General features: G+C 51.3%; 1 protein-coding gene across 1 annotated transcript in view; it reads right to left on the bottom strand.

Annotated features, from left to right (window-relative positions):
• Positions 1-16,653: 16,653 nt before the first annotated feature.
• The window catches only part of LOC132835328 (neuroligin-1-like), a 305,115-nt gene continuing 295,533 nt past the window's right edge, over positions 16,654-26,235 (bottom strand). Inside the window, exon 4 of the mRNA XM_060854774.1 lies at positions 16,654-16,892. Within this exon, the coding sequence (XP_060710757.1) occupies positions 16,654-16,892 (239 nt within the window). The remainder of the gene's footprint in view (positions 16,893-26,235) is intronic.

The raw sequence follows: 26,235 nt of genomic DNA, 5'->3' as shown, positions 1-26,235 counted from the left end.
CACTCTCCCCAGGGACCCTCTGTAAATACTGACACACTCGCCCCTGGGACCCTCTGTAAATACACTCACACTCTCCCCAGGGACCGTCTGTAAATACTGTCACAATCTCCCCAGGGACCCCCTGTAAATACTGTCACACTCTCCCCCAGGGACCCCCTGTAAATACTGTCACACTCTCCCCAGGGACGCTCTGTAAATACAGTCACACTCTCCCCAGGACCCTCTGTAAATACTGTCACACTCTCTCAAAGGACCCTGTGTAAATACTGTCACACTCTCCCCAGGGACCCCCTGTAAATACTGTCACTCTCTCCCCAGGGACCCTCTGAAAATACTGTCACACTCTCCCCAGGGAGCCCCTGTAAATACTGTCACTCTCTCCCCAGGGACCCTCTGTAAAAACTGTCACACTCTCCCCTGTGACCCCCCTGTCAATCCTGTCACACTATCCCCAGGTACCCTCTGTAAATACTGTCACACTCTCCCCAGGGACCCCCTGTAAATACTGTCACTCTCTCCCCAGGGACCCTCTGAAAATACTGTCACTCTCTCCCCAGGGACCCCCTGTAAATACAGTCACTCTCTCCCCAGGGACCCCTGTAAATACTGTTACACTCTCCGCTGGATCCCCCTGTAAATACTGTCACACTCCCCCCAGGGACCCTCTGTAAATACTGTCACACTCTCCCCAGGGACCCCCTGTAAATACTGTCACACTCTCCCCAGGGACGCCTTGTAAATACTGTCACACTCTCCACAGGACCCTCTGTAAATACTGTCACACTCTCCCCGGGAACCCCCTGAAAATACTGTCACACTCTCCCCAGGAACCCTCTATAAATACTGTCACTCTCCCCAGGGACCCCCTGTCAATACTGACACACTCTCTCCAGGGACCCCCTGTATGTACTGTCGCACTGTCCCCAGGGACCCCCTGTAAATATAGTCACACTCTCCCCAGGGACCCTATGTATATACTGTCACACTCTCCCCAGGGACCTTCTGTAAATACTGTCACACTCACCCCAGGGACCCTCTGTAAATACTGTCACACTCTCCCCAGGGACCCCCTGTAAGTACTGTCATACTCTCCCCAGGGACCCTCTGTAAATACCGTCACACTCTCCCCAGGGACCACCTGTAAATACTGTCACACTCTCCCCAGGGATCCCCTGTAAATCCTGTCACACTTCCCCAGGGACCCTCTGTAAATACTGTCACACTCCCCCCAGGGACCCTCTGTAAATACTGTCACACTCTCCCCAGGATCCCCCTGTAAATACTGTCACACTCTCCCCTGGAACCGTCTGTAAATAATGTCACACTCCCCCCAGGGACCCTCTATAAATATTGTCACACTCTCCCCAGGATCCCCCCTGTAAATACTGTCACACTCTCCCCAGGATCCCCCTGTAAATACTGTCCCAATCTCCCCTGGAACCGTCTGTAAATACTGTCACACTCTCCCCAGGGACCCTCTGTAAATACAGTCACACTCTCCCCAGGGACCCTGTGTAAATACTGTCACACTCTCCGCCGGGACCCTCTGTAAATACTGTCCCAATCTCCCCTGGAACCGTCTGTAAATACTGTCACACTCTCCACAGACACCCACTATAAATACAGTCACACTCTCCTCAGGGACCCCCTGTAAATACAGTCACACTCTCCCCAGGGACAACCTGTAAATACTGTCACACTCTCCCCAGGGACCATCTGTAAATACTGTCACGCTCTCCCCAGGGACCCCCTGTAAATACAGTCACACTCTCCCCAGGGACCCCCTGTAAATACTGTCACACTCTCCCCAGGGACGCCCTGTAAATACAGTCACACTCTCCCCAGGGACCCCCTGTAAATACTGTCACACTCTCCCCAGGGACGCCCTGTAAATACAGTCACACTCTCCCCAGGGACCCCCTGTAAATACTGTCACACTCTCCCCAGGGACCCTCTGCAAATACTGTCACACTCGCCCCAGGGACCCTCTGTAAATACTGTCACACTCTCCCCAGGGACCCTCTGTAAATACTGTCATACACTCCCCAGGGACCACTTGTAAATACAGTCACACTCTCCCCAGGGACTCTCTGTAAATACTGTCACACTCTCCCCAGGGACCCCCTGTAAATACTGTCACACTCTCCCCTGGGACCCTCTGTAAATACTGTCACACTCTCCCCAGGGACCCTCTGTAAATACTGTCACAGTCTCCCCTGGGACCCCCTGTAAATACAGTCACACTCTACCCAAGGACCCTGTGTAAACACTGTCATACTCTCCCCAGGGACCCTCTGTAAATACCGTCACACTCTCCCCAGGAACCACCTGTAAATACTGTCACACTCTCCCCAGGGACCCTCTGTAAATCCTGTCACACTCTCCCCAGGGACCCTATGTAAATACTGTCACACTCTCCCCTGGAACCCTCTATAAATACTGTCACACTCTCCCCATCTATCCTCTGTAAATACTGTCACACTCTCCCCAGGGACCCCCTGTAAATCCTGTCACACTCTCCCCAGAGACCCTCTGTAAATACTGTCACACTCTCCCCTGGAACCGTCTGTAAATAATGTCACACTCCCCCAGGGACCCTCTGTAAATATTGTCACACTCTCCCCAGGATCCCCCTGTAAATACTGTCCCAATCTCCCCTGGAACCGTCTGTAAATACTGTCACACTCTCCCCAGGGACCCTCTGTAAATACAGTCACACTCTCCACAGGGACCCTGTGTAAATACTGTCACACTCTCCACAGGCACCCACTATAAATACAGTCACACTCTCCCCAGGGACCCTGTGTAAATACAGTCACACTCTCCCCAGGGACCCCCTGTAAATCCTGTCACACTCTCCCCAGAGACCCTCTGTAAATACTGTCACACTCTCCCCTGGAACCGTCTGTAAATAATGTCACACTCCCCCCAGGGACCCTCTGTAAATATTGTCACACTCTCCCCAGGATCCCCCTGTAAATACTGTCCCAATCTCCCCTGGAACCGTCTGTAAATACTGTCACACTCTCCCCAGGGACCCTCTGTAAATACAGTCACACTCTCCACAGGGACCCTGTGTAAATACTGTCACACTCTCCACAGGCACCCACTATAAATACAGTCACACTCTCCCCAGGGACCCTGTGTAAATACAGTCACACTCTCCCCAGGGACACCCTGTAAAAACTGTAAACACTCTCCCCAGGGACACCCTGTAAATACTGTCACACTCTCCCCAGGGACCATCTGTAAATACTGTCACACTCTCCCCAGAGACACACTGTAAATACTGTCACACTCTCCCCAGGGACGCCTTGTAAATACAGTCACACTCTCCTCAGGGACCCTCTGTAAATACAGTCACACTCTCCCCAGTGACCCCCTGTAAATACTGTCACACTCTCCCCAGGGACGCCCTGTAAATACAGTCACACTCTCCCCAGTGACCCCCTGTAAATACTGTCACACTCTCCCCAGGGACGCCCTGTAAATACAGTCACACTCTCCACAGGGACCCTCTGCAAATACTGTCACACTCTCCCCAGGGACCCCCTGTAAATACTGTCACACTCTCCCCCGGGACCCTCTGTAGATACTGTCCCAATCTCCCCAGGAACCCTCTGTAAATACTGTCACTCTCCCCAGGGACCCCCTGTCAATACTGACACACTCTCTCCAGGGACCCCCTGTATGTACTGTCGCACTGTCCCCAGGGACCCTATGTATATACTGTCACTCTCTCCCCAGGGACCCTCTGTAAATACTGTCACACTCACCCCAGGGACCCTCTGTAAATACTGTCACTCTCTCCCCAAGGACCCTCTGTAAATACTGTCGCACTGTCCCCAGGGACCCCCTGTAAATACTGTCACACTCACCCCAGGGACCCTCTGTAAATACTGTCATACTCTCCGCAGGGACCCTCTGTAAATACTGTCACACTCTCCCCAGGGACCCCCTGTAAGTACTGTCATACTCTCCCCAGGGACCCTCTGTAAATACTGTCACACTCTCCCCAGGGATCCCCTGTAAATACTGTCACACTCTCCCCAGGGACCCTCTGTAAATACTGTCACACTCCCCCCAGGGACCCTCTGTAAATACTGTCACACTCTCCCCAGGATCCCCCTGTAAATCCTGTCACACTCTCCCCAGGGACCCTCTGTAAATACTGTCACACTATCCCCAGAGACTCTCTGTAAATACTGTCACACTCCCCCCAGGGACCCTCTGTAAATATTGTCACACTCTCCCCAGGATCCCCCTGTAAATACTGTCCCAATCTCCCCTGGAACCATCTGTAAATACTGTCACACTCTCCCCAGGGACCCCCGGTATGTACTGTCGCACTGTCCCCAGGGACCTCCTGTAAATATAGTCACACTCGCCCCAGGGACCCTCTGTAAATACTGTCACACTCTTCCCAGGGACCCTCTGTAAATACTGTCACACTCTCCCCAGGGACCCCCTGTAAATACTGTCACACTCTCCCCAGGGACTCTCTGTAAATACTGTCACACTCTTCCCAGGGACCCTCTGTAAATACTGTCACACGCTCCCCAGGGACCCTCTGTAAATACTGTCACTCTCTCCCCAGGGACCCCCCGTAAATACTGTCACACTCTCCTTGCGACCCTCTGTAAATACTGTCACACTCTCCCCAGGGACCCTCTGTAAATACTGTCACACTCGCCCCTGGGACCCTCTGTAAATACACTCACACTCTCCCCAGGGACCGTCTGTAAATACTGTCACAATCTCCCCAGGGACCCCCTGTAAATACTGTCACAATCTCCCCAGGGACCCTCTGTAAATACTGTCACACTCTCCCCAGGGACCCTCTGTAAATACTGTCACACTCTCCCCTGGAACCCTCTGTAAATACTGTCACACTCTGCCCATCTATCCTCTGTAAATACTGTCACACTCTCCCCAGGGACCCCCTGTAAATCCTGTCACACTCTCCCCAGGGACCCTCTGTAAATACTGTCACACTCTCCCCTGGAACCGTCTGTAAATAATGTCACACTCCCCCCAGGGACCCTCTGTAAATATTGTCACACTCTCCCCAGGATCCCCCTGTAAATACTGTCACACTCTCCCCAGGATCCCCCTGTAAATACTGTCCCAATCTCCCCTGGAACCGTCTGTAAATACTGTCACACTCTCCCCAGGGACCCTCTGTAAATACAGTCACACTCTCCACAGGGACCCTGTGTAAATACTGTCACACTCTCCACAGGCACCCACTATAAATACAGTCACACTCTCCCCAGGGACCCTGTGTAAATACAGTCACACTCTCCCCAGGGACACCCTGTAAAAACTGTAAACACTCTCCCCAGGGACACCCTGTAAATACTGTCACACTCTCCCCAGGGACCATCTGTAAATACTGTCACACTCTCCCCAGAGACACACTGTAAATACTGTCACACTCTCCCAGGGACGCCTTGTAAATACAGTCACACTCTCCTCAGGGACCCTCTGTAAATACAGTCACACTCTCCCCAGTGACCCCCTGTAAATACTGTCACACTCTCCCCAGGGACGCCCTGTAAATACAGTCACACTCTCCCCAGTGACCCCCTGTAAATACTGTCACACTCTCCCCAGGGACGCCCTGTAAATACAGTCACACTCTCCACAGGGACCCTCTGCAAATACTGTCACACTCTCCCCAGGGACCCCCTGTAAATACTGTCACACTCTCCCCCGGGACCCTCTGTAGATACTGTCCCAATCTCCCCAGGAACCCTCTGTAAATACTGTCACTCTCCCCAGGGACCCCCTGTCAATACTGACACACTCTCTCCAGGGACCCCCTGTATGTACTGTCGCACTGTCCCCAGGGACCCTATGTATATACTGTCACTCTCTCCCCAGGGACCCTCTGTAAATACTGTCACACTCACCCCAGGGACCCTCTGTAAATACTGTCACTCTCTCCCCAAGGACCCTCTGTAAATACTGTCGCACTGTCCCCAGGGACCCCCTGTAAATACTGTCACACTCACCCCAGGGACCCTCTGTAAATACTGTCATACTCTCCGCAGGGACCCTCTGTAAATACTGTCACACTCTCCCCAGGGACCCCCTGTAAGTACTGTCATACTCTCCCCAGGGACCCTCTGTAAATACTGTCACACTCTCCCCAGGGATCCCCTGTAAATCCTGTCACACTCTCCCCAGGGACCCTCTGTAAATACTGTCACACTCCCCCCAAGGACCCTCTGTAAATACTGTCACACTCTCCCCAGGATCCCCCTGTAAATCCTGTCACACTCTCCCCAGGGACCCTCTGTAAATACTGTCACACTATCCCCAGAGACTCTCTGTAAATACTGTCACACTCCCCCCAGGGACCCTCTGTCAATATTGTCACACTCTCCCCAGGATCCCCCTGTAAATACTGTCCCAATCTCCCCTGGAACCATCTGTAAATACTGTCACACTCTCCCCAGGGACCCCCGGTATGTACTGTCGCACTGTCCCCAGGGACCTCCTGTAAATATAGTCACACTCGCCCCAGGGATCCTCTGTAAATACTGTCACACTCTTCCCAGGGACCCTCTGTAAATACTGTCACACTCTCCCCAGGGACCCCCTGTAAATACTGTCACACTCTCCCCAGGGAATCTCTGTAAATACTGTCACACTCTTCCCAGGGACCCTCTGTAAATACTGTCACACGCTCCCCAGGGACCCTCTGTAAATACTGTCACTCTCTCCCCAGGGACCCCCCGTAAATACTGTCACACTCTCCTTGCGACCCTCTGTAAATACTGTCACACTCTCCCCAGGGACCCTCTGTAAATACTGTCACACTCGCCCCTGGGACCCTCTGTAAATACACTCACACTCTCCCCAGGGACCGTCTGTAAATACTGTCACAATCTCCCCAGGGACCCCCTGTAAATACTGTCACAATCTCCCCAGGGACCCTCTGTAAATACTGTCACACTCTCCCCAGGGACCCCCTGTAAATACTGTCACACTCTCCCCAGGGACCCTCTGTAAATACTGTCACACTATCCCCAGGGACTCTCTGTAAATACTGTCACACTCTCCCCAGGGACCCCCCGTAAATACTGTCACTCTCTCCCCTGGGACCCCCTGTAAATACTGTCACACTCTCCGCAGGGACCCCCTGTAAATACAGTCACACTCTCCCCAGGGACCCTCTGTAAATACTGACACACTCGCCCCTGGGACCCTCTGTAAATACACTCACACTCTCCCCAGGGACCGTCTGTAAATACTGTCACAATCTCCCCAGGGACCCCCTGTAAATACTGTCACACTCTCCCCAGGGACCCCCTGTAAATACTGTCACACTCTCCCCAGGGACGCTCTGTAAATACAGTCACACTCTCCCCAGGGACCCTCTGTAAATACTGTCACACTCTCTCAAAGGACCCTGTGTAAATACTGTCACACTCTCCCCAGGGACCCCCTGTAAATACTGTCACTCTCTCCCCAGGGACCCTCTGAAAATACTGTCACACTCTCCCCAGGGAGCCCCTGTAAATACTGTCACTCTCTCCCCAGGGACCCTCTGTAAAAACTGTCACACTCTCCCCTGTGACCCCCCTGTCAATCCTGTCACACTATCGCCAGGTACCCTCTGTAAATACTGTCACACTCTCCCCAGGGACCCCCTGTAAATACTGTCACTCTCTCCCCAGGGACCCTCTGAAAATACTGTCACTCTCTCCCCAGGGACCCCCTGTAAGTACAGTCACTCTCTCCCCAGGGACCCCTGTAAATACTGTTACACTATCCGCTGGATCCCCCTGTAAATACTGTCACACTCCCCCCAGGGACCCTCTGTAAATACTGTCACACTCTCCCCAGGGACCCCCTGTAAATACTGTCACACTCTCCCCAGGGACGCCTTGTAAATACTGTCACACTCTCCACAGGGACCCTCTGTAAATACTGTCACACTCTCCCCGGGAACCCCCTGAAAATACTGTCACACTCTCCCCAGGAACCCTCTGTAAATACTGTCACACTCTCCCCAGGGACCCCCTGTCAATACTGACACACTCTCTCCAGGGACCCCCTGTATGTACTGTCGCACTGTCCCCAGGGACCCCCTGTAAATATAGTCACACTCTCCCCAGGGACCCTATGTATATACTGTCACTCTCTCCCCAGGGACCCTCTGTAAATACTGTCACACTCTCCCCAGGGACCCCCTGTAAGTACTGTCATACTCTCCCCAGGGACCCTCTGTAAATACCGTCACACTCTCCCCAGGGACCACCTGTAAATACTGTCACACTCTCCCCAGGGATCCCCTGTAAATCCTGTCACACTTCCCCAGGGACCCTCTGTAAATACTGTCACACTCCCCCCAGGGACCCTCTGTAAATACTGTCACACTCTCCCCAGGATCCCCCTGTAAATACTGTCACACTCTCCCCTGGAACCGTCTGTAAATAATGTCACACTCCCCCAGGGACCCTCTGTAAATATTGTCACACTCTCCCCAGGATCCCCCTGTAAATACTGTCACACTCTCCCCAGGATCCCCCTGTAAATACTGTCCCAATCTCCCCTGGAACCGTCTGTAAATACTGTCACACTCTCCCCAGGGACCCTCTGTAAATACAGTCACACTCTCCCCAGGGACCCTGTGTAAATACTGTCACACTCTCCGCCGGGACCCTCTGTAAATACTGTCCCAATCTCCCCTGGAACCGTCTGTAAATACTGTCACACTCTCCACAGACACCCACTATAAATACAGTCACACTCTCCTCAGGGACCCCCTGTAAATACAGTCACACTCTCCCCAGGGACACCCTGTAAATACTGTCACACTCTCCCCAGGGACCATCTGTAAATACTGTCACGCTCTCCCCAGGGACCCCCTGTAAATACAGTAACACTCTCCCCAGGGACCCCCTGTAAATACTGTCACACTCTCCCCAGGGACGCCCTGTAAATACAGTCACACTCTCCCCAGGGACCCCCTGTAAATACTGTCACACTCTCCCCAGAGACCCCCTGTAAATACTGTCACACTCCCCCCAGGGACGCCCTGTAAATACAGTCACACTCTCCCCAGGGACCCTCTGCAAATACTGTCACACTCTCCACAGGGACCCTCTGTAAATACTGTCCCAATCTCCCCAGGGACCCTCTGTAAATACTGTCACACTCTCTCCAGCGACCCCCTGTATGTACTGTCGCACTGTCCCCAGGGACCCCCTGTAAATACTGTCACACTCTCCCCAGGGACCCTCTGTAAATACTGTCACACTCGCCCCAGGGACCCTCTGTAAATACTGTCACACTCTCCCCAGGGACCCTCTGTAAATACTGTCATACACTCCCCAGGGACCCCTTGTAAATACAGTCACACTCTCCCCAGGGACTCTCTGTAAATACTGTCACACTCTCCCCCGGGACCCCCTGTAAATACTGTCACAGTCTCCCCTGGGACCCTCTGTAAATACTGTCACACTCTCCCCAGGGACCCTCTGTAAATACTGTCACAGTCTCCCCTGGGACCCCCTGTAAATACAGTCACACTCTACCCAAGGACCCTGTGTAAACACTGTCATACTCTCCCCAGGGACCCTCTGTAAATACCGTCACACTCTCCCCAGGAACCACCTGTAAATACTGTCACACTCTCCCCAGGGACCCTCTGTAAATCCTGTCACACTCTCCCCAGGGACCCTCTGTAAATACTGTCACACTCTCCCCTGGAACCCTCTGTAAATACTGTCACACTCTGCCCATCTATCCTCTGTAAATACTGTCACACTCTCCCCAGGGACCCCCTGTAAATCCTGTCACACTCTCCCCAGGGACCCTCTGTAAATACTGTCACACTCTCCCCTGGAACCGTCTGTAAATAATGTCACACTCCCCCCAGGGACCCTCTGTAAATATTGTCACACTCTCCCCAGGATCCCCCTGTAAATACTGTCACACTCTCCCCAGGATCCCCCTGTAAATACTGTCCCAATCTCCCCTGGAACCGTCTGTAAATACTGTCACACTCTCCCCAGGGACCCTCTGTAAATACAGTCACACTCTCCACAGGGACCCTGTGTAAATACTGTCACACTCTCCACAGGCACCCACTATAAATACAGTCACACTCTCCCCAGGGACCCTGTGTAAATACAGTCACACTCTCCCCAGGGACACCCTGTAAAAACTGTAAACACTCTCCCCAGGGACACCCTGTAAATACTGTCACACTCTCCCCAGGGACCATCTGTAAATACTGTCACACTCTCCCCAGAGACACACTGTAAATACTGTCACACTCTCCCCAGGGACGCCTTGTAAATACAGTCACACTCTCCTCAGGGACCCTCTGTAAATACAGTCACACTCTCCCCAGTGACCCCCTGTAAATACTGTCACACTCTCCCCAGGGACGCCCTGTAAATACAGTCACACTCTCCCCAGTGACCCCCTGTAAATACTGTCACACTCTCCCCAGGGACGCCCTGTAAATACAGTCACACTCTCCACAGGGACCCTCTGCAAATACTGTCACACTCTCCCCAGGGACCCCCTGTAAATACTGTCACACTTTCCCCAGGGACCCCCTGTAAATACTGTCACACTCTCCCCCGGGACCCTCTGTAAATACTGTCCCAATCTCCCCAGGAACCCTCTGTAAATACAGTCACACTCTCCCCAGTGACCCCCTGTAAATACTGTCACACTCTCCCCAGGGACCCCCTGTCAATACTGACACACTCTCTCCAGGGACCCCCTGTATGTACTGTCGCACTGTCCCCAGGGACCCTATGTATATACTGTCACTCTCTCCCAGGGACCCTCTGTAAATACTGTCACACTCACCCCAGGGACCCTCTGTAAATACTGTCACTCTCTCCCCAAGGACCCTCTGTAAATACTGTCGCACTGTCCCCAGGGACCCCCTGTAAATACTGTCACACTCACCCCAGGGACCCTCTGTAAATACTGTCATACTCTCCGCAGGGACCCTCTGTAAATACTGTCACACTCTCCCCAGGGACCCCCTGTAAGTACTGTCATACTCTCCCCAGGGACCCTCTGTAAATACCGTCACACTCTCCCCAGGGACCACCTGTAAATACTGTCACACTCTCCCCAGGGACCCTCTGTAAATACTGTCACACTATCCCCAGGGACTCTCTGTAAATACTGTCACACTCCCCCCAGGGACCCTCTGTAAATATTGTCACACTCTCCCCAGGATCCCCCTGTAAATACTGTCCCAATCTCCCCTGGAACCATCTGTAAATACTGTCACACTCTCCCCAGGGACCCCCTGTATGTACTGTCGCACTGTCCCCAGGGACCTCCTGTAAATATAGTCACACTCACCCCAGGGACCCTCTGTAAATACTGTCACACTCTCCCCAGGGACCCTCTGTAAATACTGTCATACACTCCCCAGGGACCCCTTGTAAATACAGTCACACTCTCCCCAGGGACTCTCTGTAAATACTGTCACAGTCTCGCCTGGGACCCTCTGTAAATACTGTCACACTCTTCCCAGGGACCCTCTGTAAATACTGTCACACTCTCCCCAGGGACCCTCTGTAAATACTGTCATACACTCCCCAGGGACCCCTTGTAAATACAGTCACACTCTCCCCAGGGACTCTCTGTAAATACTGTCACAGTCTCCCCTGGGACCCCCTGTAAATACAGTCACACTCTCCCCAGGGACCCTATGTAAATACTGTCATACTCTCCCCAGGGACCCTCTGTAAATACCGTCACACTCTCCCCAGGGACCACCTGTAAATACAGTCACACTGTCCCCAGGGACCCTATGTAAATACTGTCACACTCTCCCCAGGGACCCCCTGTAAATACTGTCACACTCTCCACAGGGACCAGCTGTAAATACTGTCACACTCTCCCCAGGGACCCCCTGTAAATACTGTCACACTCTCCCCAGGGACCATCTGTAAATACTGTCACACTCACCCCCGGGACCCTGTGTAAATACTGTCACACTCTCTCCCCAGGGACCCCCTGTAAATACTGTCACTCTCTCCCCAGGTACCCTCTGTAAATACTGTTACACTCACCTCCGGGTCCCTGTGTAAATACAGTCACTCTCTCCCCAGGGACGCCCTGTAAATACTGTCACACTCTCCACAGGGACCCTCTGTAAATACTGTCACACTCTCTCCAGGGACCCCCTGTATGTACTGTCGCACTGTCCCCAGGGACCCCCTGTAAATACTGTCATACACTCCCCAGGGACCCTATGTATATACTGTCACTCTCTCCCCAGGGACCCTCTGTAAATACTGTCACACTCGCCCCAGGGACCCTCTGTAAATACTGTCACACTCTCCCCAGGGACCCCCTGTAAATACTGTCATACACTCCCCAGGGACCCCTTGTAAATACAGTCACACTCTCCGCAGGGACCCTCTGTAAATACTGTCACACTCTCCGCAGGGAGACTCCAACCACCCCCCCACCCACCCCCGGCAACCCCTGTAAACACCGACACACACTCGCAGGGCCCCTTCCCCCTGATGCTTTCTCCACTGGCAACTTCCTGTGTACCCTACACGCGCTGCCCACTGTGATCCACATATAATCCCATGATGCAGTGCCCTCCTGGGGGGGCCCCCCTGTAAGTATTGGCGTCTTTTCCCAGGGTACCCCTGCAAGCCTGGGCCTGCTGGGGTGATAACCCGGTATTGGGTGAGGAGTGCGTGACATTTGCTTTCCAATTGGCTGCTGTCTGTGTCTATGTTCCCGCTTCGTGGAAGCAGTGATGATATTTGGACGGCTTGTCTTGAACCGCCCGTGTTGTCACCGAACCTGCGGGGAATCATTTGAGAAAACGCCAGCTAAACCGAGGAGTGGGCAATGCAGTGATTGGGACCAGTAGGAGCTTGTTCCTGATTGGCCCAAGGTCCACCCGGTCCCAATCGCGACAGGCACATCCTTGGCTACCTCATCCCGTGTTCCTCAAAATGGAGGTCACCACTGCACCCAATCCAATCAGCACTTTCTTTCGGCATGTACGGGGTTCTCCTCTGGGTTCCATGTGCTTTTGCAAAAATGTCCAGTTTTGGAATCAATGTGTAGGCCTTTACAAAGTTCTCACAGAATTAGGCTGGTTAAACGCAGGAACGATGGGGAGGTGCCAGTGTTGGACTGGGATGGAGAAAGTCAAGCATCTCACGGCTCCAGGATATCGTCCAACAGGTTTAAGTAACCCCCCTGAGCTGAGGAACAGCACGCGGGGAGTGCTTCCAGGGATGTGTGAAGAGAGACGGGATTGGTTTGGATTACATTCACTGGAGTTGAGAAGACTCAAGGAGATTGCAGAGAAACCTCCAAAATTCTCAGACTGGATCAATGGAGAAAGATCATTCTCGACAACGGGGGAGCGCAGAGCTGAGGGGGTCATAGTCTCAGGGTGAGGCGTGGGTCACTCAGCGTTACAAAGAGAGTCATACAACACAGAAGGGGCACTTCATCGTGGTTCAAAATGTTAGGCTAACCCCACCAAGACTGGGACTGAGACGGGGTCAGCACCCAGCCTGTGGCATTCTCTACCACAGGAAGTGACTGAGGGTGAAACAATGAGGGGTGGGGGAAGGGGGACCTGGCTGAGGTTTACAAAATCCTGAAGGGTAGAGACAGGGTGGTTAGACACAAGCTTTTTCCCAGGGTGAGGGATTCAATGATGAAAGGTCAGGCTTTCAAGGCGAGAGGTGAAAGGTTTAAGGGGGATACACGCGGCAAGTACTTCACACAGAGGGGGGGTGGGCGTCTGGAACACGTTGCCAGCAGAGGTGGTAGAGGCAGGCACGGTAGATTAATTTCAGATGTGACTGGACAGATGCATGGGTAGGTGGGGAGCAGAGGGATACAGATGCTTAGGAATTGGGCGACAGGTTTAGACATTGGCTTTGGATCGGCTCAGGATTGGAGGGCCGAAGGGCCTGTTCCTGGGCTGTACATTTTCTTTGTTCTTTATTTTGAAGACTTGGTCGATATGGCGAAAGGGAACAAAGGGTATGGAAGGGGAGGGGAGTCGGACCAGGGCAGTGAGGTGCATCATCAACAACGACAAAGCTGACTGGAGGGGGACCGATTCACCGCCCCCTGGTTCCTAAGCTGTTGGGTTTATCGAACCTCTACTCTGTCCTTCGCAACACCCAGAAAGCATTGCCTGGCACGTGGTCCAGCCCTCTGTTGCACAGATCCGAGACAGGAAGAATAGTCAGGCGGTACTTTGGCAGAGGGATTTTACTTTATTTCTCATTTTATTCAATTTAATCGCCGTGATTCGCTGCTGACTATATTTTTCCGGGGGGGGGGGGGGGGGGTGACAGACACCAGCATGTTAGCCCAAAGCAGCTGGTCTCTAATTTTGCCTGTTTTATTTTTGTTTTGGTTTTATTGGTTTTTAATTTCACAGGCTGCCCAAACCGTTTCTCACATGGATTACCAAAAGTGCAAGAATGTTTTGGTGTGTAGGGTTTGGGGGGGGGGAGAGGTGGGGAGGGCCGGGGGGGTTGTCTTTCTTTCTTTTGTTTAATCGTTTCTTTTATTCCCCCACCTGCCCCCCCACCCGCACTCTTCTCCCCCACCCCCCCGCCCGCATTGCTCAAGACGCACAAAAAAAATCTTCCGTTTCTCGCGAAGCCAAAGGGAGAAACGGCCTGGAATGAGCAGCCAACTCATCGTCTGACAGCTCGTGGCGTGGTTGTTATTTTGTTTTTGTGAATTAAGAAAGCCATCTGATGGAATTAAGGTTAAAAAAAAATTCACTTGTTCCCTCAGAAATATCTCGCGTGGACCAATGTGTTTGTCTTGTCGTCTTAAAGGGTCACTCAACCTTAGTTATAATAGCGGCTGAGGTTAAAGGTCACTCGTTGCTATGGCCTGCTCACCTCCCCACCCACCCCCTCCCCCAACCCCAGATGTGGATCTGCGCAGTTTTGTAGGAATCTAGGTCTATCTCTTTGGTGAGGGTCTGATTATTTAGCTGCACTGGACAGTGCTATCTCCCCTACCCCACTACCCCCCCTCCATCACCAAACCATGCCATGAAACACCATTAACTGTCCCACTATTCACCTGAGGAGTGAAGTGAGTGGGTTGTCTAGTTTGGCCAGGTTTTCTGTGAGGCCTGTACCAAGCACAGTCAGTGCTCTCCTCCACCTCCAGACCCCCACCTGGATTGGGTGGATTGGCATCTCTCCTGGTTTGGGCACCAACTGTATTCTGCCTCCATGGTAGGCACCATTGTGCCACCCTGGTGCATGGTTACTTTCCTTTAGAGGGTAGCAGCTCCTGAGGAGAGCATTCAAGAATGCGGGTGGGAGGGACTGATATATCAGACGGTCAAAGGGGGAAATGGAGGTGGGAGCATATGTGATGGTGAAACCATCCTGACTGCTGTCGCTACAGCGATGACACCACAACAAGGGTGATCCCTGTTGCTAATGGAAAAGCATCACAGCAGGATAACCCTGTTGCTAGGGCAGTGGCACCACAACAGGGAAAAGCCTCGTAGCTAGGCTGGTGATACATCACAATTGGACAACTCCTGTTGCTGGGCCAATGACATCACAACAGAACAACCCCTGTTGCTATGGTGATGACATCATAATTGGACAACTCCTGTTGCTGGGCCAATGACATCACAACAGAACAACCCTGTTGCTATGGTGATGACATCACAATTGGACAACTCCTGTTGCAAGACCAATGACATCACAACAAGTCAACCCGTGTTGCTATGGTGATGACATCACAATTGGACTGCTCCTGTTGCAAGGCCAATGACATCACAATAGGACAACCCCTGTTGCTATGATGATGACATTGCAATTGGTTAACAACTCCTGTTGCTAGACTGGTGACATAGGAACAGGAGAATGTCTGTTGCTAGGGCAACATCACAATTCCTCTGCCCCACACGATGGTGCCTTCTCTCTTTGCAGTTGCTTTTGAGGAACAAAGGCGCCCAACTTCCAGTGAACTTTCCACCGGGAAATAGTTACTGAAGCTTACAGTGAGGAAGTGCCACTATACCAGGCCCTCACAGAAAGATCACGGAGCCCACTCAATTGGGAAGTTTGGAATTTTGGAATTAAACCCAATCACTCAGAATCAAATGTCCCAATCTATCAATGGCAGCTCTGCACAGGCAGGAGAAAGTCATTTCGAGGAGTGAAAGAGAAGCCATGACAATGCCCAGGGCCACAGGATGTCAATGTTCGATCCTGACACAGGCCTTGACCAGAAAGGCCTGACTGAAGTGACCAGACCAATATCCCGCTGATGGACCTGGGAAGGACAAGCAGGTGCCCTGTTGTCGAGGGGAAATCTTTCCAAAACAGATCCCCAGTAGGCCAAGTCAGTCAGACCAAACAGCATGTTTGTTTAAACATTGCAGACACAGGGAACAAACAGGAACAGGGTCCATGCCCATGTGGGCTGGGATAGCGATGGGGAGGGACAAGGGGATGGGGTCAGGCAAGTGAAGGAATGTACTGGGGAGACCAATAGGGAGCTGACCTGCACAGCGAGTGACCTTTGACCTCACCCTCCATTTTGTCTTTTGTTTAACCAGGGTTCAGTTTCTTTTCCCCCTTTGGAAGTTACAACAGCAGCATGCAGACACCAAAATTGTCAAATGGTTTGTGCCGGCTGAATACCTTTTGTTGAATTGCTCCAACGGTTACCTTCAGAATGGTGAGAGAGGATCAGGAGGTTAACGCAGGAGGCCCCGGCACCCGATCCAAACACAGTGATTCTCATGGGGTCACCACCAAAAAAGCCAATGTTCTCACTGAGCCACCGTAGCGCCTGAATCTGATCCAGGAGGCCGTAATTACCCTTGGCGGCCATGTCTCCAGTGCTCAGGAACCCTGAAAGAAATCCAGAAAGCAAAGATGGATGAATATGCAGTTCTCATAGTGTAGTGGCTATCGCGTCCACCTCACATGTGAAAGGTCCCCTGCCCGATCCTGTGTGGGAACATTGGGTCTAAAGGGGCGGCACGGTGGCTCAGTGGTTAGCACTGCTGCCTCACAGCACCAGGGTCCCAGGTTTGATTCCGGCCTCGGGCAACTGTCTGTGTGGAGTTTGCACATTCTCCCCGTGTCTTCGTGGGTTTCCTCCGGGTGCTCCGGTTTCCACCCACAGTCCAAAGATGGGCAGATAAGGGTGGATTGGCCATGCTAAATTACCCCATAGTGTTCAGGGATGTGTCGGTTAGGGTGGATTGGCCGTGCTAAATTGCCCCATAGTGTTCAGGGATGTGTTGGTTAGGGTGGATTAGCCATGCTAAATTGCCCCATAGTGCTCAGGGATGTGTAGGTTAAGGTGGATTGGCCATGCTAAATTACCCCATAGTGTTCAGGGATGTGTTGGTTAGGGTGGATTGGCCGTGCTAAATTGCCCCATAGTGCTCAGGGATGTGTAGGTTAGGATGGATTGGCCATGCTAAATTATCCCATAGTGTTCAGGGATGTGTAGGTTAGGGTGGATTGGCCGTGCTAAATTGCCCCATAGTGTTCAGGAATGATTAGATTAGATTACTTACAGTGTGGAAACAAGCCCTTCGGCCCAACAAGTCCACACCGACCCGCCGAAGCGCAACTCACCCATACCCCTACATTTACCCCTTACCTAACATTACGGGCAATTTAGCATGGCCAATTCACCTGACCTGCACATCTTTGGACTGTGGGAGGAAACCGGAGCACCCGGAGGAAACCCACGCAGACACGGGGAGAATGTGCAAACTCCACACAGACAGTCGCCTGAGTCGGGAATTGAACCCAGGTCTCTGGCGCTGTGAGGCAGCAGTGCTAACCCCTGTGCCACCGTGCCGCCCACTATGTGTAGGTTAGGGTGGATTGGCCGTGCTAAATTGCCCCATAGTGTTCAGGGATGTGTAGGTTAGGGTGGATTGGCCGTGCTAAATTGCCCCATAGTGTTCAGGGATGTGTAGGTTAGGGTGGATTGGCCGTGCTAAATTACCCCATAGTGTTCAGGGATGTGTAGGTTAGGGTGGATTGGCCGTGCTAAATTACCCCATAGTGTTCAGGGATGTGTAGGTTAGGGTGGATTGGCCATGCTAAATTACCCCATAGTGTTCAGGGATGTGTAGGTTAGGGTGGATTGGCCATGCTAAATTACCCCATAGTGTTCAGGGATGTGTAGGTTAGGGTGGATTGGCCATGCTAAATTACCCCATAGTGTTCAGGGATGTGTAGGTTAGGGTGGATTGGCCGTGCTAAATTGTCCCATAGTGTTCAGGGATGTGTAGGTTAGGGTGGATTGGCCATGCTAAATTACCCCATAGTGTTCAGGGATGTGTAGGTTAGGGTGGATTGGCCGTGCTAAATTGCCCCATAGTGTTCAGGGATGTGTAGGTTAGGGTGGATTGGCCGTGCTAAATTGTCCCATAGTGTTCAGGGATGTGTAGGTTAGGGTGGATTGGCCGTGCTAAATTGCCCCATAGTGTTCAGGGATGTGTAGGTTAGGGTGGATTGGCCGTGCTAAATTACCCCATAGTGTTCAGGGATGTGTAGGTTAGGGTGGATTGGCCGTGGGAAATTACCCCATAGTGTTCAGGGATGTGTAGGTTAGGGTGGACTGGCCATGGGAAATTGCCCCATAGTGTTCAGGGATGTGTAGGTTAGGGTGTATTGGCCATGCTAAATTACCCCATAGTGTTCAGGGATGTGTAGGTTAGGGTGGATTGGCCATGCTAAATTACCCCATAGTGTTCAGGGATGTGTAGGTTAGGGTGGATTGGCCATGCTAAATTACCCCATAGTGTTCAGGGATGTGTAGGTTAGGGTGGATTGGCCGTGCTAAATTGCCCCATAGTGTTCAGGGATGTGTAGGTTAGGGTGGATTGGCCGTGCTAAATTGTCCCATAGTGTTCAGGGATGTGTAGGTTAGGGTGGATTGGCCGTGCTAAATTGCCCCATAGTGTTCAGGGATGTGTAGGTTAGGGTGGATTGGCCATGCTAAATTGCCCCATAGTGTTCAGGGATGTGTAGGTTAGGGTGGATTGGCCGTGCTAAATTGCCCCATAGTGTTCAGGGATGTGTAGGTTAGGGTGGATTGGCCATGCTAAATTGCCCCATAGTGTTCAGGGATGTGTAGGTTAGGGTGGATTGGCCGTGCTAAATTGCCCCATAGTGTTCAGGGATGTGTAGGTTAGGGTGGATTGGCCATGCTAAATTGTCCCATAGTGTTCAGGGATGTGTAGGTTAGGGTGGATTGGCCGTGCTAAATTACCCCATAGTGTTCAGGGATGTGTAGGTTAGGGTGGATTGGCCGTGCTAAATTGCCCCATAGTGTTCAGGGATGTGTAGGTTAGGGTGGATTGGCCGTGCTAAATTGCCCCATAGTGTTCAGGGATGTGTAGGTTAGGGTGGATTGGCCGTGCTAAATTGCCCCATAGTGTTCAGGGATGTGTAGGTTAGGGTGGATTGGCCGTGCTAAATTGCCCCATAGTGTTCAGGGATGTGTAGGTTAGGGTGGATTGGCCATGCTAAATTGTCCCATAGTGTTCAGGGATGTGTAGGTTAGGGTGGATTGGCCGTGCTAAATTACCCCATAGTGTTCAGGGATGTGTAGGTTAGGGTGGATTGGCCGTGCTAAATTGCCCCATAGTGTTCAGGGATGTGTAGGTTAGGGTGGATTGGCCGTGCTAAATTGCCCCATAGTGTTCAGGGATGTGTAGGTTAGGGTGGATTGGCCATGCTAAATTGTCCCATAGTGTTCAGGGATGTGTAGGTTAGGGTGGATTGGCCGTGCTAAATTACCCCATAGTGTTCAGGGATGTGTAGGTTAGGGTGGATTGGCCATGCTAAATTACCCCATAGTGTTCAGGGATGTGTAGGTTAGGGTGGATTGGCCATGCTAAATTACCCCTTAGTGTTCAGGGATGTGTAGGTTAGGGTGGATTGGCCATGCTAAATTACCCCATAGTGTTCAGGGATGTGTAGGTTAGGGTGGATTGGCCATGCTAAATTACCCCATAGTGTTCAGGGATGTGTAGGTTAGGGTGGATTGGCCATGCTAAATTACCCCATAGTGTTCAGGGATGTGTAGGTTAGGGTGGATTGGCCATGCTAAATTACCCCATAGTGTTCAGGGATGTGTAGGTTAGGGTGGATTGGCCATGCTAAATTACCCCATAGTGTTCAGGGATGTGTAGGTTAGGGTGGATTGGCCATGCTAAATTACCCCTTAGTGTTAGGTGCATTAGTCAGTGGGAAATGAGTGGGTTACTCTGCTGAAGGTCAGTGTGGACCTGTTGGGCTGAAGGGCCTGTTTCCACACTGTCAGGAATCCAGTCTAAATAATAACGGTGAAACATGACATGGCAGAAGAGCTGAATAAAGACGTTACATCGATCTTCACAGTAAAAGACACGAACAGCATTCCAAAATTACAAAATATTTGAGAAGCTTAAGCAGAGGAAATAAGTACAATAATTATGATTCGAATCAAAGTGCGAGGGAAACGGACTGAGGGGCTGAAGACCCATAAGTCCCCTGGAGCTGATGGGATGCATCTTAGGATACTAAAGGAGGTAGTGATGGAGATAGTGGTAGGAATTTCCCAGGAATCCTAAAGAAGTTCAAGAGGATTGGAGAACTGCCATTGTAACACCTTGATCAGGAAAGCTCTTGTGGCTTACGGCTTTATGGATTAGTTTGTGATGTTTCCCAGAAATAGTCGTGTGCCTAGTAAGCAGTTTGTGATTGACAGGAAGGCTCTGGCTCAAGATGTCACTCAAGCTGAGACAGGGTGGGATAATAAAAACTTCAACACAGAAAAGACATCGACATCTTTCGCAAAATGCAAGTTTTGCGATGCCTCCTGGCTCATTCACAGCCCAGCTGGAAAGGTCGGTTTCCGATGCACACACATTCTGACTGAGAGCCTCAGCACAGTGGGCAGGCCAGAGTGGGTACCGAAGGAGAGGCACTTTGTCTCAGGATCAGTACTGAGGGAGCACCGCACAGTTGGAGGGTCAACGCTGCAGGAATACTGCACTGTCAGAGGGTCAGTACTGGGGGAACAGGCACTGTCAGAGGGTCACTGCCGAGGGAGTACTGTACTATCAGAGGGTCAGTACTGAGGGAACAGGCACTGTCAGAGGTCAATACTGAGGGAATACTGCACTGTTAGAGGGTCAGTGCTGAGGGAGTACTGTCAGAGTGTAAGTGCTGAGGGAGTGCTGCACTGTCGGAGGGTCAGTACTGAGGGACTGCTGCACTGTCAGAGGGTCACTGCCGAGGGAGCACTGTCAGAGGGTCAGTACCGAGGGAATACTGCACTGTCAGAGGGTCAGTACAGAGGGAACAGGCACTGTCAGAGGTCAGTACTGAAGGAATACTGCACTGTCAGACCGTCAGTACTGAGGGACTGCTGCACTGTCAGAGGGTCACTGCCAAGGGAGTACTGTCAGAGGGTCAGTGCTGAGGGAGTACTGCACTGTCAGAGGGTCAGTGCTGAGGGAGTACTGCACTGTCAGAGGATCAGTGCTGAGGGAGTACTGCACTGTCAGAGGGTCAGTACTGAGGGAATACTGCACTGTCCAAAGGTCGGTCCTGAGGGAGTATTGTCTGAGGGTCGGTCTTGTATTCTGCACTCAGGGATGACGAGTAACTCCGCTATCAAGGCAGTGGGGGCCTAATCCGACCTGGTAACACTGGAGAAATCGTATAACTATTTTCCTGCATCCCTCGAACTCCCACAGAGGAACAGCTCTGTTGGGGAAGTGTATTCAGCTTTGTAAAGCTGTCCCTCGCTCTGTATGATCCCAGCTGCTCCTTGACCTTCTCTTCCACCTTCCCCAAGGACCTGCTCTCCAGTTCTGACCTTCTGCTGCTTGGTGTCTAGGTCAGTTTGATGGCCTTCCCTTGAGTGGCCCACATGACCATCTCACTGTGTTCGGGGTTCTCTGTGAATGTAGGTCGTTGCTGTATTCCAGACGACCAGCAGGAGGTGACTGGCTCCTCCTCAAAACCTACGATTCCAAACGTCAAATCCCAAAATCACAGAATCCCTACCGTGTGGAAACAGACCCTTCGGCCCAAACCGACCCTCTGAAGAGTAACCCACCCAGACCCATTCCCCCACCCCATTATCCTGTGTTTACCCCTGACTTATGCACCTGATCTACACATCCCTGAACACAATCGACAATTTAGCACGGCCAATCCACCCACCCTACAAACACACATACACACATGCGCATAGACAGAGACACACACACACACACAGGGACACACATACAGACACACACACACACACACACACACATACACACACCCACACACACACACACACAGGGACACACACGTACACACACACACACACACACACACATACACACACCCACACACACACACACACACGTACACATACACACACCACTGCAACAAAACGATCACTGCAAATCTCAGCAGCATTCGTATGAGCAGGCATGCAGCGCTGGGTCAAAGCCTCCTGGGACTTTCTCCACTCAAGTCGAGAGCTCTATGCTCATTATTACTCACTGAACAGCTTCCAGCTAATAGGCAGGGAGAAAGAGAAGGGGAGAAAGAGAGAGGTACGTGCGTGCCAGGCAAAGAGAGGGAAAAAGACATGGGGAGTGGGGTTGGGGGGGAGAGAGAGAGAGAGAGAGAGAGGGGGGAATTGACAGAGAGAAAGAGAGTCTCACACACACAGACGAGGGCACAGATCAGGCAAACAGAGGCTAACAAACAAACTGAGAGGGAGCCAGAGGAAGGCATACGGTTAGAGGGAGAGAAACACAGACAGAGAAGCACTGAGAGGCAAAGTCGTACAGGGATTGAGGCTGAGGGACAGGCAGACAAACACACACACTCACACACAGACACAGACACACAAACACATACACAGACATACACACAGACACACACAAACAGACACAGACACAGACACACAAACACACACAGACATACACGAGACACGCACACACACAGACGCACACAGAGACACACAGACGCAGACACACACAGGCACACATAGAGACACACACAGACACACACAGACACACAAACACACACACAGACATACACACAGACACGCACACACATAGACGCACACAGAGACACACAGACACAGCTACACTCAGAGACACACACAGACACGCATGCACACACACACACGCACAGACACACACACACACACACACACACACACAGACAGACACACACAGACAGACAGACACACACACAGACAGGCAGACACACACACGCATAGACAGACAGACACACACACACACACAGACACACATACACAGGCAGAGTTAGAGTAAATGAGGGAAAGACACAGACTGAGTGTGATAAGCAGTTAACAAGGGAGAGGCCAAGGAACACAGAGAGGTAGGGATGGAGGGACACAGACACAGAGGGGAGGGGGTGGGTACGGAGAGAGAAATAAAGGTACAGTTGGGGGGTGGGGGGAGCAGAAAGACCACACAGGGATGGAGAGAAAGGGAGTCAGGGGAGCAGTGAGAGTCAGTCAGTCTGAGGAAAAGGGAGAGAGGTTCAGTCACACAAAGGGAGAATGTAACGTACAGAAACAAAGGACAGGAGCAGGAGTGGGCCATTCGACCCATCGAGCCTGCTACACCTTCCTTCATGATCCTGGCTGGCCATTGAGCTGAAAAGCCGAATCACAACCTCCCACAAAATCCCTTTCGTATGTTTTGGCCCCAACCATGTTCTGTGAAAGTGAATTCCACAATCTCGGGGGGAAGACATTTCTCATCACCTTTCGCTGAAAGGTTTACACCTGAACCTGAAATCCTGACCCATGCTTCTGGATCTGCCCACTGGCAGAAACATCCTTCCTGCATCGAACCTGTCCCGTCCCGTTAGAATATTATCGGTTTCTCTGAGATTCCCCCCCATCTCCCCCTCACCCTCCCCACCCCTCATTCTAGTAAACTCTAGGGACCGAGTAAATCTCTCCTCATTCGTCAGCCCTGTCATTCCAGGAAACATGGGAATGGGAACATTCTAATGGGAATCCTTTGCTGCACTCATTCCGGAGTAAGAACATCCTTCCTCAGACTGGGAGCCTAAAACTGCACACAGTATTCCAAATGTGGCCTCACCAATGCCCTGTATAACTGCAGCAAAGTGTCCGTGTTTCTCTACTCGAAGCCCCTCGCAATGAAGGAGACCATTTGCCTTCTTTTCCTACTGCTATATCTGCACGCGGCTAGTGCATGAGGATGTCCACGTTTTGTTGAACATCCCCTATCGCTCTAATTTACAGCCACTCAAATCGTAACCTGCCTTCCCATTTTGGCTACCTCTTATTTATCGACATTAAACTGCATCTGCCATGCATTCACTCCCTCAGCCCGCCCACATCACACAACACCATCTCTGCATCCCACCCACAGCACACCCTTCCATTCAGCGTTGGGTCATCTGCAAATTTTCAGATATTACATTAAGTACCCTCATTAAATCGTGAACACATATCAAGAATAGTTAGGGTCCCAGCACTAATCTCTGTGGTACCCCATTAGTTACTGCCTGTGAATAGCTGGGGCCCTAGCACCAATCTCTGTGATACCCCACTAGTTACTGCCTGTGAATAGCTGGGGCCCTAGCACCGATCTCTGTGGTATCCCACTAGCTACTGCCTGTGAATAGCTGGGGCCCTAGCACCAATCTCTGTGATACCCCACTAGTTACTGCCTGTGAATAGCTGGGGCCCTAGCACCGATCTCTGTGGTATCCCACTAGCTACTGCCTGTGAATAGCTGGGGCCCTAGCACCGATCTCTGTGGTACCCCACTAGTTACTGCCTGTGAATAGCTGGGGACCTAGCACCGATCTCTGTGGTACACCACTAGTTACTGCCTGTGAATAGCTGGGATCCTAGCACCAATCTCTGTGGTACCCCACTAGTTACTGCTTGCCATTCAGAAAAAGACCCATTTTTTGCTGACTCTTTATTCCCTCTCTGCATCCAAATTTCTATCCGTCTCAGTACTCTACCCCCAATCCCAAGCACTTTAATTTTATCCATGGATCTCTTCAGTGAGACTTTGTCACAAGCCTTCTGAAAGTCCGAATAAATCACATCCACTGACTCCCCCAGTCAACTCCACGAGATACCTCCTCAATAAACTCCGGGAAAGTTGTCAAGCGTGACCTCCCTTTGGTAACTCCATACTGATTGTGTCTGATTCTCGCGCCTTCTCTGATGCTGAATTCCACAGGCTCACCAATCTCTGGGTGTAGACATTTCTCCTTATCTGCTAAAAAAATCCTCGATAATGGACTCTCGCATCTTCCCTCACTGCTCGATAGTGGGGATACATGAGCTACCATCTAATTTGTAGGGACTGTTCTAGAATCTAAAGAATCTTGGAAGATAACCTCCAACGTATTCACTATTTCTGGGTCCATTGAGTACTCTAGGATGTAGAACTGGGGACATAGCAGCCTTTAATCCCATTAATTTCGCTACAGATCTGGATTTGCTTCTCCTTCTCACTGAACCCCGTGTTCCCCAATTGTTTCTGGGACATTATTCATGTCATCCTTTGTTAAAGGACAGAAGCAAGGCTTGGACTTAGTCATCGGCTTTGTCCCTCCATTCCAAATTACCCATGATCACCTGGAATAGACTGACATCAGTTTTCACCAATCATTTTCTCTTAACTGCCGGTAAAACTTTTACAGTCAATTTTTACGTTCCTTGCGAGCTTCTGCTCATAACTTATTTCTCTCTTCTTAATCAATCTTTTACTCCCCTACTGATGTCTAACTATTCCCAGCCCTCAGGTCTGTTACCTTTTCCTTTGCCCAGTTTCTTTTCGCACTCTTGCACCAGACAGGAATGAACCATTGATGCAGATCAACCATTCACCCCTTGAATGTTTCCCACTGTCTACTCACTCTAATTCCTTTCAGGATCATTTCCCAATCCATCACAGCCAACTCATCTCCCGTGCCATCTCATTCGGTACACAAGATAATGAGAGGAATAGATAGAGTCAATAGCCAGAGACTCTTCCCCAGGGCAGGATTGACGGGTACAAGGGGGTCATCATTTTAAGATATTCAAGGAAAGGTATAAAGGAGACGTCAGAGGTAGGTTTTTTTTTCACAGCGAGTTGTGAATGCATGGAATGTGTTACCAGTGGTGGTGGTGGAAGTGAAGTCATTGGGGACATTTAAG

This window comes from Hemiscyllium ocellatum, chromosome 44, assembly GCF_020745735.1.
Source record: "Hemiscyllium ocellatum isolate sHemOce1 chromosome 44, sHemOce1.pat.X.cur, whole genome shotgun sequence".
NCBI classification, from domain to species: Eukaryota; Metazoa; Chordata; class Chondrichthyes; order Orectolobiformes; family Hemiscylliidae; genus Hemiscyllium; species Hemiscyllium ocellatum.
This window is presented reverse-complemented; position numbering and strand designations above follow the sequence as displayed.